General features: G+C 39.1%; 1 protein-coding gene across 1 annotated transcript; it reads left to right on the forward strand.

The window, feature by feature from the left end:
* The first annotated feature begins 15020 nt into the window (after positions 1-15020).
* IFNG (interferon, gamma) lies at positions 15021-18643 on the forward strand. Its single transcript, XM_010013746.1, has 4 exons — positions 15021-15260; positions 17212-17280; positions 17629-17808; positions 18479-18643. Exons 1-4 carry the CDS (start codon positions 15138-15140, stop codon positions 18602-18604), a joined length of 498 nt encoding a protein of 165 aa, XP_010012048.1. The 5' UTR covers positions 15021-15137; the 3' UTR covers positions 18605-18643.
* The last annotated feature ends 1793 nt before the right edge of the window (positions 18644-20436 follow it).

The raw sequence follows: 20436 nt of genomic DNA on the forward strand, positions 1-20436 counted from the left end.
AAATGGTCTGCTCCTGCTCTCTTCTCTCTTTATGGCATGGGCAGTGACAGGGAGGTTTTTCTTCTGTGGCCCATAAAAGGGTCATGCTGATCTCCCTGCTCCTCGGACATTGACTGTGTCTGACTTCAGATTGCCTCCCCTCCTCACCCCAAGTCATGATGCCTTTTTCAGAGATGTCCCACCTCCTGGTGGGGGGTAACCAGCTTTCTAGCTTAGCCGGCTGGAAAAGCAGCGGAAGAACATGTTATGCCAAAATATATAAGTAATAACAGCTATCTGATTACCATTCCCTGTTTTTTTAATAGTCAGAGATAAAAACCTGAGAAGATGTAAATTTAATGTGGTTTAGTGGAAGAGGATATATGAAGAGAGAGGGAACTGGAGGAAACTGGCATGGAATTGTGGAAGGGTGATGATGGGTTAGTAGAGGAGCCTGGGGTATTCAGCTCTCAGCTGTAGCATCTCACCTACAGCATGTTGCTGCATTTTGCGCATAAAAAAGTCTCTTTAAAGACAGCAGGGAGTGGAGCTTCCAGCAGCTAGAGCTGCAGAGAAAAGAATGAAGTTCAGAGATTATGCATTAGCCTGTATATTGATACTAAGGTGTATGTAGATACTATAGATACTAAGATACTGGGATGTGAGCAGGTTTGGTTTTGCTTTTCAAACAGCTTTTTATCGTATTTTTCTTCTGTTTAAGGCCTCAAAAAGACCTTTACACACATGACGTAATAACAGACTTCTGGGTTATTAGTGTGCATCACTTCTTAACATTAACTGGTCAATGCTTTTCCTTCCGCTTTCCACCAGTGCTGCTTTGTTGAAGTTGTTTTGGTACCCATGGTGCAACCTTGCTTTCAACCAAGCTGATATGACGGAAACAACTTCCGCCAAGAAGCGATGGTGCAGAGGGGTTTTATTTGCTTGTTTCTCATAAAGATTCAATGAGCAGTAGTTAACAGCAAAATACAGCCGGGTGGGTTTATCGTTGCAGGTGAAGCTCGGTAGCCCATGTCCATTGTTAATAAAGCATCATCAATTATTTCCTGTTATCTCCCTCCCTGAGTGAAAGAAGTGGTTTGTGCCAGCCCAGCTCATTGTCCCTAACCACAAATGAAGAACCCACTGACGTCTCCTAGACAAATTTTGTCATGTCAGTGTAAATGTTTTCTCTGTTCCTGTATAACGAATAGGGAATAACCAGTAGCACTTTCCAAGTGATGAAGAAAGCTTGCAGAGATAAACCACAGGTGTGGTAAATTAGTCACTTGATAAAACTATTTACAATTGAGCCTCCTAGATGTGAGGAAAAAATTTTTCTTGTCAGTAAGAAACCACAGGCTGTCAGTGGAAAAGGCAGCCTGTTTTTCTACCCGCAGCAGAGGAAACGATGATGCCTCATGAGGGGTTGCAGATGTGAATCCCAAGCTGGCGGACAACTGCGGCAGTGGTGGCTGGAGAAGGGCAACCCAGCCAACCATCAATTCAGTTTCTTGGGTGGGTACCAGGCTTCACACCCACTCCTGAGAGGCTCTCTTGCTCTCTCATTCCTCCCCTTCATGGAGGCGAGTTGCAATGTGAGTGGTGACAGAGTGGCCACACAGCTTCTCAGTTTCAGGCTATTTCTGATGTTTTGGGGCAACCTTTACATCAGCATGGGAATGGGAGTGGATCTCTTGCTCTATGAAATGTTAGGGGCTTTTAGAAAAAATTCCCATTCCACTTGAGCAGAACCAATGGCATTCAAAGTTTGGAGACAATTGCAGGGTTGCAAATGGCTACAAAGAGGGGGTGCAGCACTGGGTACAGGAGTGCTACCTGAGTCAGTGGATCAGCATCTCCAAGACCAGCAACCTGGGTTTACATGCTCTGTACTCTGATAGGCCTGCTGATACCAAATAATGATTGAGGCAAATATCTTACTGATACGAACCACACTCAGCTGGTAGATATGTTCAGCACAATCTGATTTCAGACCATGGAAACCAAGATCCTGGCACTTATTCCTCTGTATAGAAAAAAAACAAGTGAATCTTTGCAGGAGGTTTTATAGATGAAAGGCAAGATGCCATACTGATGTGATGGGTGGTTACAATCTAGTAAAGACTATTTTTGAGACTGAAACTCTAGGACAAGTGTTTCAGTTACTGTAAAAAAACTTATTATAAACTGTCCATGCTGTACTATGGCAAAAAAGCATGAAGATAGGTGCTCAACTCATCCGTGAATGAGGGCTACTGAGACAAAGCAGAAAGACGTAACTTCTGCATGTGGTTTCACTATTCATTTTCTGAGTTTGCTTCAACTTTTTATTTCTTTGAAACATTGGAATATTGCAAAGGATTTAAAGGAGAGTTGTAAGAAAATGCACCCTCTGGGAAAAACAAGACATTAAAGGTATCAGTTCAATCTCATCCATGAGAGGGAAGATAAAAAATCAACCAGATTGCAGTTAATCTACAGAAGTGATTTCATAAGAAACACCATGTTTCTTCAGTCAGACAGAAGCAGAAGAAAACACAGCAAGGTTTTACTCTTCAGTACCAAAATCAGGAAATCCAGTTTGCCTGAAACTAACAATAAGACAGCCATTCACTAGGCCAACTGATACAAATAATCACTTTTAAGACTGTAAATGGAAACTGCACATATTTTTTTATAAGTTGCACCCAGCAGATTCTGAGCTCAGGGGTGGAATGAGATGCTTTGAAGAAGTTTTGTGCCTATGTACCCTTCCCTGTTCTTTTGGGAATGCTGTTTCAGAATCTCACACTCCATCTTCTGGTCTAAATTTACTTGTGGACAGTTTATAGCCATTTAATCTAGTATCAATTTATTCTGTTAGTTTACATGACTTACTGAATTTGCAGTTTTCCACTCTAATGTAGTTCAGATAGCAATTACATCTTCTCTCAGCTTTTGTTTTTCTGAAGCTGAACAAGCCAAACTCTTCTAGACTTCCTTTATAAAACAGGAGCTCTCTACTTGTTGTTTGGATCATTTCTAGCTTGAACTCATCTATATAGCACAGGGTTAACACACAACTGTACATTGGCATTATTCCCTTCTTCCATCTTCTGGAAATACCTTGCCTAGTTAACCTTCACAGCATCCATTTCCTTCATAGCATTGGCTTGATGGTTCAAGCAGCACCATTGGGTTGTTCTCCTCCAAAGGGTGCCCTCCTAGCTTCTTCTGATTAGAAGCCACACACCTGGACTGGCACTTGCACAGTCACATTTCTCCTTATTTTATTAATTCCATCCTCAACTAAATCAGGTTGTTGTCACTCCAATCTGCCTTTGATTGATCCCAGGTTGTGTTTTATTCTTTGCCCTCCTTGTCTTTAGTGATTGATTATTTCATAATTTGTTCTAAAGCCTTGCACACCACTCTTGTCACATAACATCCCTTCCTGCCTTGCTTGTTATTTGCCCCTTTTCTAATGACAGCAATTGCATTCGCTGTTCTCCAATCTGAAAATGCTGCCACTTATTTGACAGATTGATTAGAATTTCTCCTTTCTTCAGCTGGAGTTTTATGTGCCCATTTGTTCATTTTGTTTCTTTGATGGGAGAACTTTTAACTCTACCTTCTCACGTGTGTTTTTGCCTTAGGGGAGATTGTTTCCATTCCTGTCACTACCAGTCATTTTGACTTTGCTTCTGTGTTCTCTGTCAGCAACTTTCAAAATGAACTTGCTCATCTACTGCATTCACCAATGCTTCTTAATGTCTACGTCCATACTAAAAATTAGGAGGAATTGTCTATTTAATTTTGGGCTACAATGTATACAATTATCCAGCCCAGTCTTAAGCTGTTTTCCAGCCTCATTTCCTTCCTTACGCTCCACTTGTTTACATGATGACATCCTTTGCTGGTTTTCTGCTTCTGCTTTTATGTGAACCGATATGGTGTGAATCTGGGAAGTTCTTTCACACCCCTTTGACTTCCAAGATGCAGTTATTGCTGCTGATCAGTCCTTCTTTCTGTCCCTCAGGGCCCTACTATGTACCTGCTATTCCTGAGGAGGTGGTTGGGTTGGCTGCTCTCATCAGAATAAGATCACAGAAAAGCCCGAGTTGAAAGGGAGGCATGGAGATACCTGATCCAACCTTCTGTGGTAAGTGGGGCCTTAGCTAAAGTTATCTAGGGCCCTGTGAAGCACAGCACTGAATACCTGAAAGTAGGTTCCACTACTTCTTTGGGCAACCTACTGTGATGTTGGTGCCCCTGGAACAACTAGAGTCTGTTGCACCTTGTCCTTTCACCATGCATCTGTGTGAAAAGAATACCTCCATCTTCTCTGTAACCCCCAAATCTTCTTGCCTTGTGGTTGGACAAACCCAATTCCTTCAGTCTTTCTTCTTATGTAGAAGTCTCCAAACCTCTAATCACATTGGAGTTCTCTGGATGTATCTTCTCTCAATTTAGAGTGTCTCTCTTAAGCTGTGGTGATGAACCCATGTAACAACATCTAGTCGTATTCAGAGAATTAGCATCTACCAGTAGTACTTGCCTTCTCAGGCATACTGTATTTTATTATATTTTATCTTTATCCAGCCAGGGGATTGGATAACAGACACCTTAAGTGACTTCAGAAGAATGTGTTTTACTATGATATTTTACCCAGCCCTTTTTATTTCCTCCAAGATATTCTTTCAGACATTTTGTCTACTAGTTCCTTCTGTGATGTACAAAATTTATTTATCACTCCTGCTTTTACTTCTGCTTTTCCTAAACTTTGTTGTCTGTGCTGTAAGCAGGTTTGCTACTTCACTGTTTAATTTTCATTATTTCTGCAGCACATCTGGAGTTATTCTAAGACCTACAGACTTCCTAAGCAAAGCATAACCTTGTGATTTGGGGTGATTAGAAAAACAATGTGAATACATTCCTTCTTGATCTAATCAACACTTTGCTATAGCTAACTCCTTGACAAACAGTTCCTGCAAAGACTTGCTTGGAAGCAGAGGAAGAACCGATACATCCCACCACAGCCTTTTTTGAGTGTAATTCAGGATGCAATGCCAGAAATTATATATTTTTTTTTAATAGGTTTTCATGTGTGTCCAGGTATCAGAAGATTTGTGATTACTTTAAATATTTAATTGCTTCTTGCACATATATTTATTTCTGTACACCTATCTGCCTATGCCTATGTGCCTGATTATTCTGGTTCAGGGTCTAGTACAAGCAACATTCTAATTTCCTGCTTCCCATTGCTTAGACCATTCAACTTTGATGCTTAAACATTTCAAATAAGATATCAGAAATTGTTACAAGATACCTTATGTCTTCATTAGAAAAAGGAGCAATGTTATAGGACCAGATCTGTAAGTTAAAAAACTGGCATAAAGGACCCAACTTCCACACTACATTTGTTTTGAGTTTATTTTGTGCTAGTTGAAGTCTAGTCCTGTGGCCTGAGCTCTTGTTAACAACTGAAGAACATCGAGTGAGTTTCTAAAAACACCTTCCAGTTTAATTTTATCTTTCTGAAAGGAACTTGTCTTTGCAGGATCCAACAGTGTTCCCAAATGCAACCCAAAATGCAGTGAGTGGGGATGATCAGGAGACTGGTTTTAAATTCCCATGCAGAGAAAAAATGGCATGCTAATGTAGAAAATTTCACTGATATGCTATTTTGCCTTATATGGGAGGGGAAAGAATATTAGCTAATATAAAAATTCTTTGCTTGTTTTTTTTAGCAGCTATTGAACCAGAATGGCTGGTTTTCTGAAACAAAAATCTCTTATGGAAAAGGCAGAGCAGTTCAAGTGTGCTGATGGAAACCAGAGCTGGTGTGCCTGAACTCTAAGCCCTTGGCAATTGAAATTCAACTTGTGTATGTGCTTTTACAAAGCTTTGAAAGGACTGTTGTATTTTGCCTGTGTATGTGGAGAGAGAGATCATACACCATAGCTAAAGCTTGGTGTATCATAACTCCTCTGCTACTGATACTCAGACTGGCTAGATTAAAAAAAACCCAACCCTGGCTGTGGTAGCACTTACTACAGTTTCTCCTTCAATTTTACTGCACAGATATGCACAGAATAGATGTGGCAAACCAGAGGTACTGAAAAAGAATGAAATAAGAGTCCAGAGCCCTGTACATATTAATATGAAACAATAAGATTAGTTGTAGTGGCAGGGCAAGGTACCTTTCATAACCGTTTTTCAGAAGTTTTGGAAGTTCTTCATAACTGGCATATAGGCTTTCCTAGATACTAACTCTTGAGTAATTGATAGAATGAATATGTTTTCACAACAATCAAATAGCTGTGTTAGGAAAGCTATTCCCCTCCTTGGTAAATAATTCATACAGACACTTCAAAATATCATACGTGGTTCATGATTAGTAGCACAATCTTGCTGTCGCTTACTTGTCAATTTGAATGAAAGTGGCAGGAGCCAAATTAGCTGTGAGGCTTTGGATCAAATTGCTGACTCCGTTAAAAAGTTACTGATGAGGAAGGAACTGACAGCTAGAGAAACTGCCTATGTTTCGTTTCCTTAGGAAAAAAAGATTAGCAACCCAACCTGCCACAGTACTTACATTTTGATTACTTTAAAGTATGCTACTTGAGATGCCTTCTGTTATTCTCCAACATTTGTTTGATTTATTGTATTTTTAGAAACTTGCTTTATTTTAGTTTTGGGTCAGAAAGTTGCTAGCCTCTTCAAAAAAGCAAGAGAAACCTAGTTTCCTAATTTCTTGGTCTTTTAAGTATTTATTACTAGCTAATTAAATCATTACATTGCCTAAAGGGTGTCCATCCAGACCGCTTTATAGCTGTTAGCCCAGGCCTTTGAAAAAAGAAGATATGTGACTTCTTCAAAATAAAGTGCATCTACACTCGACCCACAGTAGCACTTCTATAAGCAGTCTTATTTCCTGTGGAGATGAAAAGGAAATGTATGTACTTAGGGTGTGAAGCACTTAGTTTTTAACTACTAAAAAGCAAAGATCTTGCATATTTCTCCTTTCACTTTAAATTCTGAATCTAACTGGAAAGTCTTTGCAAGCAAATTGCTCTCAAGAAGTCCAGTTCTAAGTAAAATGTCATCTGTGAATGGATTGTTTGTACGCCTGATTTTCTGGTGTGTTCATAGTATTCTGGAGGCAGAACAGAAACAGGTAGGACCAAAACCACATACTGATTTGCCTTTTTCTGTGAGTAAAGATGACTGGTTTGCTTAGTTGCACAATTGTGAATGGCACTAAAGAGAATGATGGGCAAGGGGAATCCCCGCCAAACTGCCTTCTGGATTCTTTTAGAAGAAAGGATTGTATCACGCAGCAGATTTCCACTAGGAAACCTCCTGTGTACGTTTCCAAATTGTTACGACAAAAAATGCCCACTCTGTAGGCTGGTATGAAACATTTCATGGATGTTTTCTTACTGGTGCTTGAAATAGATCATTGAGTTAGCCTCCAACATATGCCCACACCTACACACTTGTGTTTTCATGTACATACGTGATACTTAACTATTATAAATAGTGTAGTGGGTAACATGTGAAAATGGTCAGATTTTTTCCCAAAATGTTCACATTTTAATTTAGAATATTCAATAAGAAATTGAAGCATTACAGGATTGCTTTCACTAGTGTTTTCCTCCAAATTTAAATACAAATATTAAATGAGTATTATTTCCAACAGTGTGTTTGTACAATAAAGGCACTTAAACTGTGAAAGCAAATGCAACTGTACAAAGAAAACTTGAAGGCACTTGAATTCCTTGCTAAAAACTAGACCACAGAACTCCAATGCAAATAAAAGCCCACAACGCAGAAAATCAACGTAAGGAGAAGGAATGAATCATAAACCCAAGCACACAGAGAAAATTCAGTAGATGTAACGGGAGAAAGATGAGTGCGGCTGGGTCACTGACAAGTTGAAAGTCTGAAAAGTACCATTTGGATATAATATTGAGAATTAATGGAAAGTATTATGTTGATCAGGGTGAGGCTATGATTTCCAATATTATCAATATGCAACAAATTTTCTGCACAGGCCATGCTATTTGGGAAGGTTGAAGTCTGGCCTCTGATACAGTCAATGCAGATCCCTAACTAGATTCACCCAGCACATACAGAAACCAACAACTGATCTAAGACTAGCATTCTTTGGTCGCCTTTCTTTAAAAATCACACAGTCCTTTTGAAAAGATGTCATGTGGTATTATTGCAGATTCCTGGACTCAGAGGTTCATACGGCTTTTTGGCTTCTTTTGAAGGTGGATCTGATCCTGTGAGAATGAAACTGAATAAGAGACTGTGAAAATACCAGAGGTCTCTGAATTGAGAGTTAATGTATAGAGGAAAACATACTCTCATTTACCAGGAATTGGGAAATGACATTGTGAGCAAAATGTGTGATGTTTTTTCTCTAATAAGCAGCAAAGGTACACATACGCATATGTATCCACAGAATACCACAGAACACCACAGAACATGGTCAGGCCAAATTACAGTGGAATTATTTTCTTAATGAATTAGTTCTCTTAAAGAGAATTAAAATGTTACCTTAAAACTAACAGAAATACTTGTAGAAAAGGTTATGAAAATAGTAGCATGCTGGTCTTATAAAGAGCAGGGCTATTAGCAAAGAATTAGAAAACCTTTGAAGATCACTTTGTGTTGAACTATTTTAATAAAATATATCTTTATTTTGTAGAAGACTTTACACCCACCAAGGCACTGAATTCAGTATGTTGTACTGATAGTATTGGATTGATAACCTTGCCTGGTTAACATTAAAAATCAACACTATGGATGTTGTAGGTGCCACTAGTGCCTATAAAGCCTAGGTGAAAGTATTTCAAGGGTCTTTAGGAAGAACCTTGAAACAATTGTGTTTAGATTGTACTTTTTTCCATCTGCCTTATTACGCTTTTAGAAGTTCTTGATTTCAATCTTATTTCTGCAACCATGATGATTAAAAAGTGGTCAGAAAAAAATACCAACCCCAAAACTCTAAAATTAACCCTGAGACTCATGAAATCATGTAAGACAAGAAGCTGGGGCTTTAAAAGGAAACAAATATGGTAAGATTCATGACATAAAACTGGCAATACCTCCAAAGGATATTATGGTGCTGAAAATGGAAAAACTTTCAAGAGTAAGTGTTTTATTCTTCTTGGAAGAATGAAGAAAAGCTGGTGAAAATGAAAGGTTTTATGTGGAAAACCCCATAGCCAATCTATGGTTATAGCATGGGAGGTATTCTATTCAACAGCAACCATAATTTGGGTTTGGACTGCTACTGTGCCAACAGTTGTGCAGCTTTTCCATTGGTAGGGACTTAAGCTAAAATTGGGTAAGATTTGGAATTTTCTTCTATTTTATGGGTAATAGATTTTAATCAGGAGTTGGATACATGGAAAGAATCTGAGCAGTAGAAGCACAGAATAAAAACGCACTCCATGTTTGTCCATTACTGTCTTCTACATTGCCATTGTTTTCCATATTTTTCTACAAGAGAAATAGCATTTTAGAATGACATCTGCCTTTCTTATGGTTAGCTCCCACGGGTAGCTCATAGTTTCTTAATTGTTCATACATGCAGACTGTGTTTTTTGAAGAGCTAGAAAGCTGGTTTGTACCAACCAGAAACATGGCACAAGAAATGAGGAGAAAACTATGGTCTCCGTTACATATTGCTGTCCATGCACTATCAGCAATGAGAAAACATATGTTATAAGTCCCTCTTTACAGTTTCAGAATTCCTCACATAACATCAGCTCAAGGAAAGGGGAGATAGCATTATGCTCATTTTTATAAGCAGGGACATTAACTAGTGTTAACGGGGACAGATGTTCTGAGAAAAATATTTATAATCTCCACCATTCCAGAAAATAATTTTAACACAAATCCTGAATATTCATATTATGCTATTACTGGAGTGTCTATGCAATACAGAGCTGACAGTCATACATTTAGGAGTGGCCAAGAAGTCCACAATAGTGTTTGAGAAAGGCCAACCCAAAACAACTATTCAGAGCTATTCTCTTCTTCCTGGACAAAGCAAAAGCTTGAACTCTTACTTACAGGATGGATGAGTACTCAGACCATGATGGGGCAGTTATTTCCTTTTACTAATTCAGAAAGTAATCATTAGTGTTCTGTGGGGAAAGGTTTTCCCAACTGATAAACACTTTTTCCATCCCACATGGGTTTACCAAACTGAAATTCTAAAGAGAAGTATGAAACAGATGTCCTGTTGAAGTCAAGGTACCATGGTTTTAACAATTCTGAGCTTACACTGTAATCACATGAAATAGTACCCATCAACTCTTTATCTATCTGGGCATGTGTCTCTCTAGATGTCTAACTCCACCAGCTGCTAGTTTCTTCTTTCTTCCCTTTCTTTGGAAGACTCAGCAGTTAAAGTATGTGAGAAATTTTGTGACTGGATAGAAGGATCAATAATATACATTTTCCCATTGATGACTGCCTGCAGACAGGAGTATGTAAGGAGGACAAAGGGTCTTCCTTGTGTCGTATTTCAGATGGTACAAACTGGTTCTCCCGTACTCTCAAACAATAACGTTTTCAAAAAGTGCTTGGAATGAGCAAACAGAGTATTTAGTTTAGAAAAATGTCAAAACTGTTAATCTTCAGAATTTCAGAACTTCCCACTGCCCCCAATATTTTGTCCTTGCAAAACAAAGAAGTTGTTTTGCGCCAGCATTATCGCTAATAGTCATTGGGAACATCCTCTAATTCACAGAGATCTGTTGGTCACAAGGAGCAGACAACTACATCCTCCATGATGTACAGGACTGATGAAACATATCCATATCTGTAGGAGAGTGGTCATGAGGCCTGATTATCAAGACATTTACTTTGCATATAGTGGTAACATGAATAAAAATTTTTAGTAATCACATGGCACTGGTACAATGCATACATGCTAACTATAATCACTTAAACACCTTATGCCCTCTCCCCAGCATTGTGAAGCAGGAAGCGAAGAAATTATTTCTGCTGCTTATAGGAAAGGGACGCTAAAAGATGAAGTGTGATGTAAGTTCAGAATGACAAGTCAGAGAGGGTTTTCCAAGTCTGAGCTGCTTTCCTTGTGCAGTGGTAATAGAGGAAGCCACTGAGTTTTAGAGAAACGAAAGTCTGGCAGAGATCTGCTAGGCTGGTAAGGGCAGTTCCTTACTAAACCACTCAGACAGTATGCTGAGGAGTATGCATAAAAGAAAAAATGAAAGGGAAAAACCTTTGATCAGTGGTCATAGTGAAATCTGACATGACTTTGCAAGGACATCATCGGGTAATTGGTGTAAGGTGTTGTATGAACAGAAAGGTGTGAAACCTCTGTTTTGCATGAAGAGTCAGATGACTTCCAGGCAGCAAAATGAAAAAAAAAAATGGTTGGTTTCCTTTCCTACTGTTTGGAAAAGATGACAGTCCAGCTGTGACTATGGAGCCACACAGAAGGACCACTCCAATTTTATGCAGCACAAGACTTTTCAGTAATATTCTGGCATCTCTTTCAGCTAGATTAGGGCTAGTGTTCAGACAAAGAGCTTTTGTTAGTGCTGAGTGTTCAGTCCCCTCCAGCATGCACTCAACAGATATCTACTAAGGAACATGGATAAAAACTGGATGTTCTTAGTTCCTTGGCTCTGTCTAGTAAAGGGCAGATATTTGCAGGATACTCCCTATTTTGTTTGTAACCATGTTGATGCTCAGGAAAGGCAGTGCAGAGGAGCCATCTCAGTCTGAGCCTTCCTCAGAAGCTGACCATGATTCTTTGACAACAAGACATACACTAGACAATAGTGGTCTGTTTCAACACTTTCGGGTGGAATGGGAAGTAGATCAGGGCTGGGAGGTGCACAAGACCCCAGGGACTGAAGGACCCTCATGTTCTGACCATCTGCTCTAGACTGTTCTCTAGGATCAAATGATTTGAAGAGAGGTAATGTTATATGTCAACAGAAGAGAACATTATGAGATGAATATGTCAACTTTAACATGATACTATTTATTCAAGTGTAAAGGATTTGGAAAAGGGATTCTGTATTTCTGTGTTAGAACACATTTTTGTCCAGCTGATGATTTACCACAGAACATTCAACCCGTTGTGTGAGAATTTGAATGTAGATGAGTAGAAGGCTTGAATCTAGCCTCCACAGACAGAAAAAGGCACCTGGAAGTCAAACCTGCACTCAGAAGATAGCATGACAGAGCCACACATCATGGCTTTCTTCTTTGCTCTTTGCTTTATTTCCTAACTCAGTCTTTATGAAGACTTTACAAACAGTCCCTCTCTGTTTTCCTTGATTTGCCTCTTCTAGATGCTAAATGAGCATAAACCGTCCCACTGTTCTGTGCTTCCATTTTCTTACCTTCAAATTTGTATGCTTGGCAGGGCTTCATCTGACAGGTGAGGAGATATAGTGATAAAATTAGCTACATAAGCCCCCAAAACTTTAACTAGTATCTACAAAAGTTGAATTGGGAAAATCTTTTCTTTCTGATATTTCATCCTGATGTTATGCTTAAAAGTTTAGTAGTAATAAAAGACCAAATGCTGTGGATGGGGCAGTCTAACCCAGTGCAGTCACTTGGAATGAACAGTTCTCTGCAGAAGAGGGCAGCATTACTGACTTAATCTTTCAGCTCCTGAAATTGTATCTATCTTCTTCCTGGCTGGATAATCACAGCAATTAGTTGTGTTTAGTTGTGTTGAGATTCATCCTCAACATGTTGAGAAGACTGAGCTGTCTGTGTAAATAACCTCTCTCAAACTCCTTGCTTGCAGCTCTTCTTTGCACACTCCCTAGTAATTCAACAGAAAAGCACTGCTCAAATTAGGACCTGTATTGGCAAAATCAGGGCTTGATGACCCAGTTCCTTTTCCAGCTTTATGTTTCTGACATCACAAAAAGTGCCATATGTAACAGGAATAATTTTCCTTCTACCTCTTGACAGCTCCCTTCCCATACTTTGCCAAAGGATCATTCCATAGGCTTAAGGCCAGTTAGCGTTCCTCAGCATGTCTCCCACCTTGTAAAATATGCTTGGTTTTCCTGTATGTATAAAACTACATTTAGCTATGCCACAACATGCCATTTGCCTGTGCTTGTCTTGAAAACAATCCAGATGTTTCAACATTACCAATAGGTTTGTCATTTCTGAGTCCGCTTTGAATCTTGGTGGGACCTTCATTTTGTCACCATTCCTAGAGGTGACATGCAGATGCCTAAAAGGCATGCAGATGTTGCTTTTAGGAAAACGGTTTAGTGGTGAACTCAGTAGTGTTTATGGTTGGACTCAATGATTTTAAGGGTCTTTTCCAACATAAATGACTCTGTGATTCTTTGATTCTAATTTCTACCACAGAATGATAGAATCAGAACAGTTTGGGTTGAAAGAGACCTTTGAAGATTGTCTAGTCCAACCCCTCTGCCAAGATAAAGCATGATAACTTTGCATTTTCTTTTACAGTTCTTTGAGGCATCCTTGAATAGCATTATCTCCTTACCTCCATGTCAACACTTCCAGCAATCAATTTATTGCTTAACCAATTTTAATTTACTAAACTAAAACCAAGATGGGTGTTGCATAGTGCTACTACCCCATGCACATTACAGGCCTAAATTTTGTGCAGTACTGCACCTGTTGTGAGATTTGCCGTCTGTCTACACTGCTATTCGCAGGGAGTTTTAGCATACAGCTTTCAGGCCTAGCATTGCTGATGAAATTTGGTTCTTGTCTTTGCAAAATGACAATTCCATGTTTGCAATGGTAGTAGTAGACTAGATCTATTCCACATGTGGAGGTCCTCTTTCAAGCTGCAGATGAAAAATGTTTGGTGGTGTTAATGGTCATTTGCTGAGATTGGAGGTGCTGGGTGTCAGCTTCTTGCCAGGAACCAAAAGAGCCATTTGGGCCTGTGCTGGAGAACTTAAATCATTTGGGGCCAGTTTAATTCTCAGCTGTTTCTGGTGAGCTACAGTTATCCTCCACTGCAGTCTGTGTGAACTGAGCCTAAAAGTGCCCTCTTCCTGAACCTCTCTCTTTTCTTTTTCCCTGTGGGCTCCTTTGTTTCCCTTGGAGGCTCCTGCCTACCATGCATTCATATACTATGTCCTAAGATTACTCTGATTTCTTCATAAGACTCTTTGCAGTAAGCTCTTTTACCATGATATTCATCAAAGCAGAGTTCAGTTCCTACACAAATCCCCTTTCCTTAGCTATCCTCAATACAGTTTTTTTCAGGGGTCTGTATGCACTTGGAAACAATCCTGTTTATCTTCTTCAAATGGGCATTTTTTTCATTCACGTCTTTCTGTTTTCATCTTCTACACACAAAAGTGGAAATGAATGGGTAAGCGGGGAATTTTAATTATTGCTGTATAGAAATGAGTGTCTTGAGTACTAAATACTTTGCTTTTGCAGATAGTATATGACCATAGAGGAATGCATCATTGCATCCATGCTGGAACCTCATTTTCTCTGATCTTATTTTGAATCTGGAGGTGAAGAATAAGAAAGTGGCAGAAATGTACTTTAGGCCATGGAAAGAATGCAAATAGTGTTTCACAAAAGGACACCAGTAGAGAGAACATTTAGAGCTCTAAGTGAGTTTGAACAATGCCAGGGAAATCTCAGTGGTTACTTTAAAAGAATACTAGAAATTAGTTGACTGTTACACTGACCCTTTAACCACACAAGATGATTTTTTCAGATATGCTGTAAGAATATGTTTGAGCCACAATGAATACTCCTCAGTCAGTATCATAATTTCCTCCTTTTCCCCAGCCACGTGTAAAAGAAACTTCAGAATCTGCCACGTAAATGTAGCCCTTTGATGAACCACTGAAAATTTTTCCAGGACCACGCTTTAAGATGCTTTCGAGGGATTCCCTTGTTTAGCCAAAACCAAAGTGTTCTTATCTAACACTATCTTGTCTAAATATACACAGCCTGTGATGACGAAATAAAAATTTTCAAGACCAGGTATAAATAACACCGAGAGGCAGATGAAGTTCATTCGTCTACTTTCTTCTAATAGAAGACTCAACTATTAGAAGTTGAAGCTCACTGCTCTTAGAACTGACATCTCACAGAACTTATCTGAGCATTTTAACTGAACCATCACCAAGAAAATGACCTGCCAGACCTACAGCTGGTTTGTTCTGACTGTCATCATGATTTATTTTGGACGTTTTGGAAATAGCTTAATTCTTGCTGAACTTCAAAATGATATAGACCAACTGAAAGCCGACTTTGTAAGTATGGTATTCTACTGCATTTCTCTTTTCCTTGTGCTTTTAGTCCAGCATTGAGCACTGCTTGACATACTCAATGTGTACCCATAGAGGGTAACCACAGAACCAATCTTTTGCTTATACCTTTTGTTATACAAGAATATGGACAATTTCTTTGATTTTGCTAACCTCATTCACTAACATGATGTAATTTTTCAATAATCATAGGTAATATAGTAGTTTGCATTAATTTCAGGGGCATCCTTCCTTTCACAAGAGCTTCCATTAGCTCCATGAAGCCTTTGATTACATGGAATGTTTCATAAAAAGAAATCTTAATGCCATTTATGATGAATGATTTAATCTTGATTGAATTCTGAATGGATGCAGTTTACAGACACTTTCTTAAGTTTTAGGTTATTAATGTTAATGGGAGATTTAGTATTAGCTAGCAATATAAACAAAATGGAGAAGAACTTTTGCTTTAACAAATGCATCTGGTATTTACTGCTACTTTAGTCCTGCCCAAAGGTGGTTCCTACTCCTTATTCTTTTGCACCCTCCGGCCATTCTGTTTATATATCTGTGACTGTGATCTGGCATGGAAGTGTTATCTGGAATGATATTACTTCTTTTCATTTTGATAACTTGATAAACTGTAATATTTAATTCACCTACCTTCATCTAGGAGGCATTAAAGTAGTTCACAACTGACTTCAGCTGGGTTTAGTCATAGAGATAACAGATTTACTATAGAGTCACTTCTAAATAACAGCTTTTATTCTAAATATATTTTTTCTTTAAATGCATGAAATCTATTGCAAGAGTTTGATCCTGTTTTCAGCTATCGTTTTGCAGGATTTTGTGCATATAAAAGTTAAAGTTTAGTGATCAAAAAATCACCCTGAAGTATCACATGAAGAAGCCTAGTGTGACACTTCAGTGTTTGCAGAAGGATATGACACTGGCTGTAAAACTGGCATTAAGCCTTAAATTTGTCATTAAGCCTTAAATTTGTCATTAGCACAGATCAGAGAGATTCTTGCTAGAATATATATAACTCTGTCAGAGACATCCTGAGCCATGATGAACTTCCTGCACTCACATTAAAGACTCTGGTCCACAGCAGGTGCTCCCCACATTTCAGAAGAACAGCAAAACAAAGTCTGGTGATAAGCGCAGCATGGGGAGCCAATCAGCCTATGAGGTTTCTGTCAGACTGCAAGTTTTCCCTTTGCACTCACTGTATTTAAATTACCGAGCAGACAAGAAAGGAAATAGTGACTGTTGTATACAAAAAGAAAAAAAAAAAAAAAAAAAAGACATACAGAGAAGAGGAAATGATTCAGTTTACCTTTCCTTGGTAGAATTCTATTCCTCTTTGTTTCTTAGAATCTGCCATGGTGCGTGGCTAACATCTGATGGTTAAACTCCGTCTCTGTGAACCTCTCAGTAGCCCACTAACCTTGTATATCCCCGTACCTGTGGCCTACTGGGCTATCCTCCAGTTCCACAAACTGTAGTTTTATAATAAAGTTAATTTGTTCTTGTTCCAGATGATATTTATTAAGCCTGACTAAATTCAAGGGCACAGATTACATACTGGTGGACTTCGACTTGCAACATGCCACGATCAGATCTGACAATTTACTAGGCAGTTGCTATGCTTATGAACTTTGATATTCAGCTGTCAATACCAAAACTTGCATGGAGTATTTGGTAAAATAGATGGAGCTAAATGTCTTTATTATAGTAGGAGAAGACATTGAAAAACAGTCTAATGCTATTTCTGGTGCTAGGCAGTCATACAATGCCATTTGGTGCTTAGAGAATTAAAAGCATTGTAAATAGCTATAGCCCAGCAGTGTAAAAATCATGTCTCTGGTTTTTACTGCTTATTTGAATGGAGAACACAAATTGGCCTTGCAGTAAGTATTATTTGTATAACAGATATGTTTGTTCTTTGTTGCAGAACTCAAGCCATTCAGATGTAGCTGATGGTGGACCTATTTTTACAGAGAAACTGATAAACTGGACAGAGGTGAGTCAGAACTAGATATGACAAAGCATCTTGAGCACTTCGCAGAGCACTTTTGGTACAAAGCAGTTCCCAGGGCCAGTGTAACCAGCTGGGGAGGGAGAAACATGAGCAGAGGCTACTTCAGTATCTTGGAAATGGGAAAACAATCATAAAAATATTTCGTGTAAGGATCAAGGTACTTTATATTGCACCATGAGCCAATCCTGAGGTACAGCCAAGCCCAGGACATGAGCTGCAACATCTTATCCTGTTTCAGATGACAGTGAGAGCCTCTGTGTGTTGCATTCTAGCTTTGTTTGTTTTCCTGCTAACTCACAAACCTTTCTTTCTGACTCTACTTTTCAACAGAGAAATGAAAAAAGAATCATCCTGAGCCAGATTGTTTCCATGTACTTGGAAATGCTTGAAACCACTGACAAGTCAAAGGCACACATCAGGCACCTATCTGAGGAACTCTATACTCTGAAAAACAGCCTTCCTGATGGCTTGAAGAAGATGAAAGACCTCATGGACCTGGCAAAGCTTCAGGTAAGGCTCTTCCTCTGCCTCCAAGGCTCATGACGCTTGTTTTCCAGTTGATATTTGAGTGTGAGTCAAGCCAATATTGCTTCATAACCCATCTGGTAACCCCCGTCTGGCTCAGTTCACACTGGAAAACCTAATGTTTCCAGCTGCAGGGGCTGCTGTGGGCCTGCAGTGTGGGGTGTCAGCACAGAGGTGCTTGGCAGCAGTGCCATGTCATCTGCCCACCGAAGCTGTCACTGACACAGCCATTTGTGGTTTAGAAATGGGTGAGAAAGTTGTGCCTGGCTATGACACGCCTCCCCATGCTTTGGAGTCACTTGGCTTACTGAATGATTGCCGATGGCATGAACTACTGAGGTCTGCAGAGGTCTGCAGCCAATACCCTGGTGGAGTTAGCTGCTTGTGTGGGTGTATGTCATCACAATAACTACAGGGTAGCTCAGTTTTACAGAATATGGCTGGTCTGTAGCATGTCGCACAGTAGCACAGAAAGTGGAAAAAGCCCTCTGTGACAAAGTGGGTCTTTGTTGTAGGAAGTAGGGAGTGGAGTAATTGGAAACTGCAGATGTCCATCTGGTTTATCCTGGTAGCAGTGTAGCCTGTAGGTTGTGATCAGTAAATAATTATAGATCTTTGCATGACCTTCCTTTTGTTTGTTGCTTATTTATATTAGATGGGTGACTTGAAAATTCAACGCAAAGCTGTGAATGAGCTGTTCAGCGTCCTACAGAAACTGGTGGAGACTTCAACTTCTCTCAAAAGGAAAAGGAGCCAGTCTCAGAGGAGGTGCAAATGCTAATGACATCGTACGGCATTTTGTACTGAGTTATTGTGCAAATATTGTTATGATGCACATTTTTATTTCTATCTTTTAATTGTATTTTTATACATTTATTTATTCATATTTAACTATTTTAAATAACTATTTATAAAGAAATACCAATCAAACTATTTATACCTCCTACTACTATCTAAGAAACAACTTTGTCTTAAAATTTTGTTTATCTGTCTGTTATATGTTTGTTGACCTGAAAATACAGAATGAGGCAATGTTTACCCAGTTTCATATGGAAATCCTGAAATGACATAATACAGTACCCAGCTTTCCATCTGGTGCTGTCTTGAGAGAGGGATGCTATAAAATTAGTCTCCTCATTCATCTATTTGTCATGAAGATGCAAGCACCAATATGGGGAAGTTTCTGTACTCAGGAAAATCTATTCATATCTGCTGACTTCTAAGCATATCTAAGTCCATATTAAGAAAATAGACATGCTTAAAGGAAAGCAAATGCTCATGCACTTTTCTGAACTAGGGGATTGATGATTAACTGCTGACAATTATTGTCATGCACTGAAGTTACCAGGAGGGCAGGCTAGTTAGCAGCTCCAGGAAATGTCATTAACTATTGCACTGACTTAACTACAACTCGCTGATTTTGAGAAGTTCTGTATTTTCTTGTACTGAATCGTTTAAATGTGTCTGATGTCATTTTATTTATTTGGAGGTAGTAGTATGGAAGCTTTTATCTCAAGGACTATGTTTTTGTACTGGAATGTTATTTAAACCTTTGGATTTCTCATTGAAACTTTTTGAAATTTGGATATTAAATAAAAAATTAAAAAATATTAAAAAGTGGCAGCACGTTTATTCACCAGAATCTCTGTGAAAAGTAGACCGCTTAGCTTGCTTTATATTGTCATAAAAGGTAACCTTGCCAAGATATATAAGCCATATTTTATTTCCTCCTGCCTGTCCAAGATTCAGGAATGGGCAATGTTTTTGAAGAAATTTGGCAGAAGAGTCTAAAATTCACAAGCTCTTCAAGTTCTGCTTGTATCTGCATGAGGAAATATAATTTTGCTTATAAGAAGGCTTTGACTATTTAAAATTTGTTGTTACTCTGATTTAAAATAAAAGACACTTTTCAGTTTCCCTGCAAGGCAAAGTTATGGAGCTTAGGTCGAGGTCAGCTCATATGCTGGACTCTGCGAATGGTATAAGCTGGAGGCCTGGTTTGCTCGAGCCTTGGCCAGTCTCAGACGCTTGGGTTTGGGCTTGGGACTGGGGAGGGGAGCTGGTGGGGCTTCCTAATTCTCAGGTCCTCAGGGATTTATTAAGCAAATTATCTGGGGCAGAGTGGGCTGACTGGGAATGGGGCAGATTTTGCTTGGGATTACTACCAATATGGGACCTCCAGCTCCCCCTGAACTTGGGCTGAATCAGGAAATTCCAGAAATAGTGCCCTACAGAGCCCAAAGTTTAACTGTAATTTTTGCAGCCTTTCCCACTCTTACAGGCTCAGCTATCTCCCTGGTGTAAAATACCTTCTCTCATACCCTCATTTTACAGTCATAACAAAGTGACTCAGTAATCCTGGAGACTTGAACTGATTTTGAAGGAAACATCTGTTCTTGTTTGTACTCATCAGAGACGTGCATATGCATGTGAGGTGCAAGTGAAATAATACTGTGGGATTTCTCCTGTTACAGGGCTAAGCATGAGAAGCCTTAGTATGTATTTAACATAGGCAATGTGTCCCGTGCACATGCTCTTTCATGAGGTATTAGTTAAAAGAGACAAGCCATCCTCCTGGGACATGAAGCCAACTATAGCAACTTCCACTGAAAA

This window comes from Nestor notabilis, unplaced genomic scaffold, assembly GCF_000696875.1.
Source record: "Nestor notabilis isolate BGI_N333 unplaced genomic scaffold, ASM69687v1 scaffold7404, whole genome shotgun sequence".
Lineage (NCBI taxonomy): Eukaryota > Metazoa > Chordata > Aves > Psittaciformes > Psittacidae > Nestor > Nestor notabilis.

Bases quoted from the DNA above. Each gene is read 5' to 3' on its own strand.
- IFNG (XM_010013746.1), top strand. From the start codon at position 15,138: ATGACCTGCCAGACCTACAGCTGGTTTGTTCTGACTGTCATCATGATT. The intron at 17,281-17,628 runs GTGAGTCAGAAC...ACTTTTCAACAG, and splicing joins AACTGATAAACTGGACAGAG to AGAAATGAAAAAAGAATCAT. The intron at 17,809-18,478 runs GTAAGGCTCTTC...TATTTATATTAG, and splicing joins TGGACCTGGCAAAGCTTCAG to ATGGGTGACTTGAAAATTCA.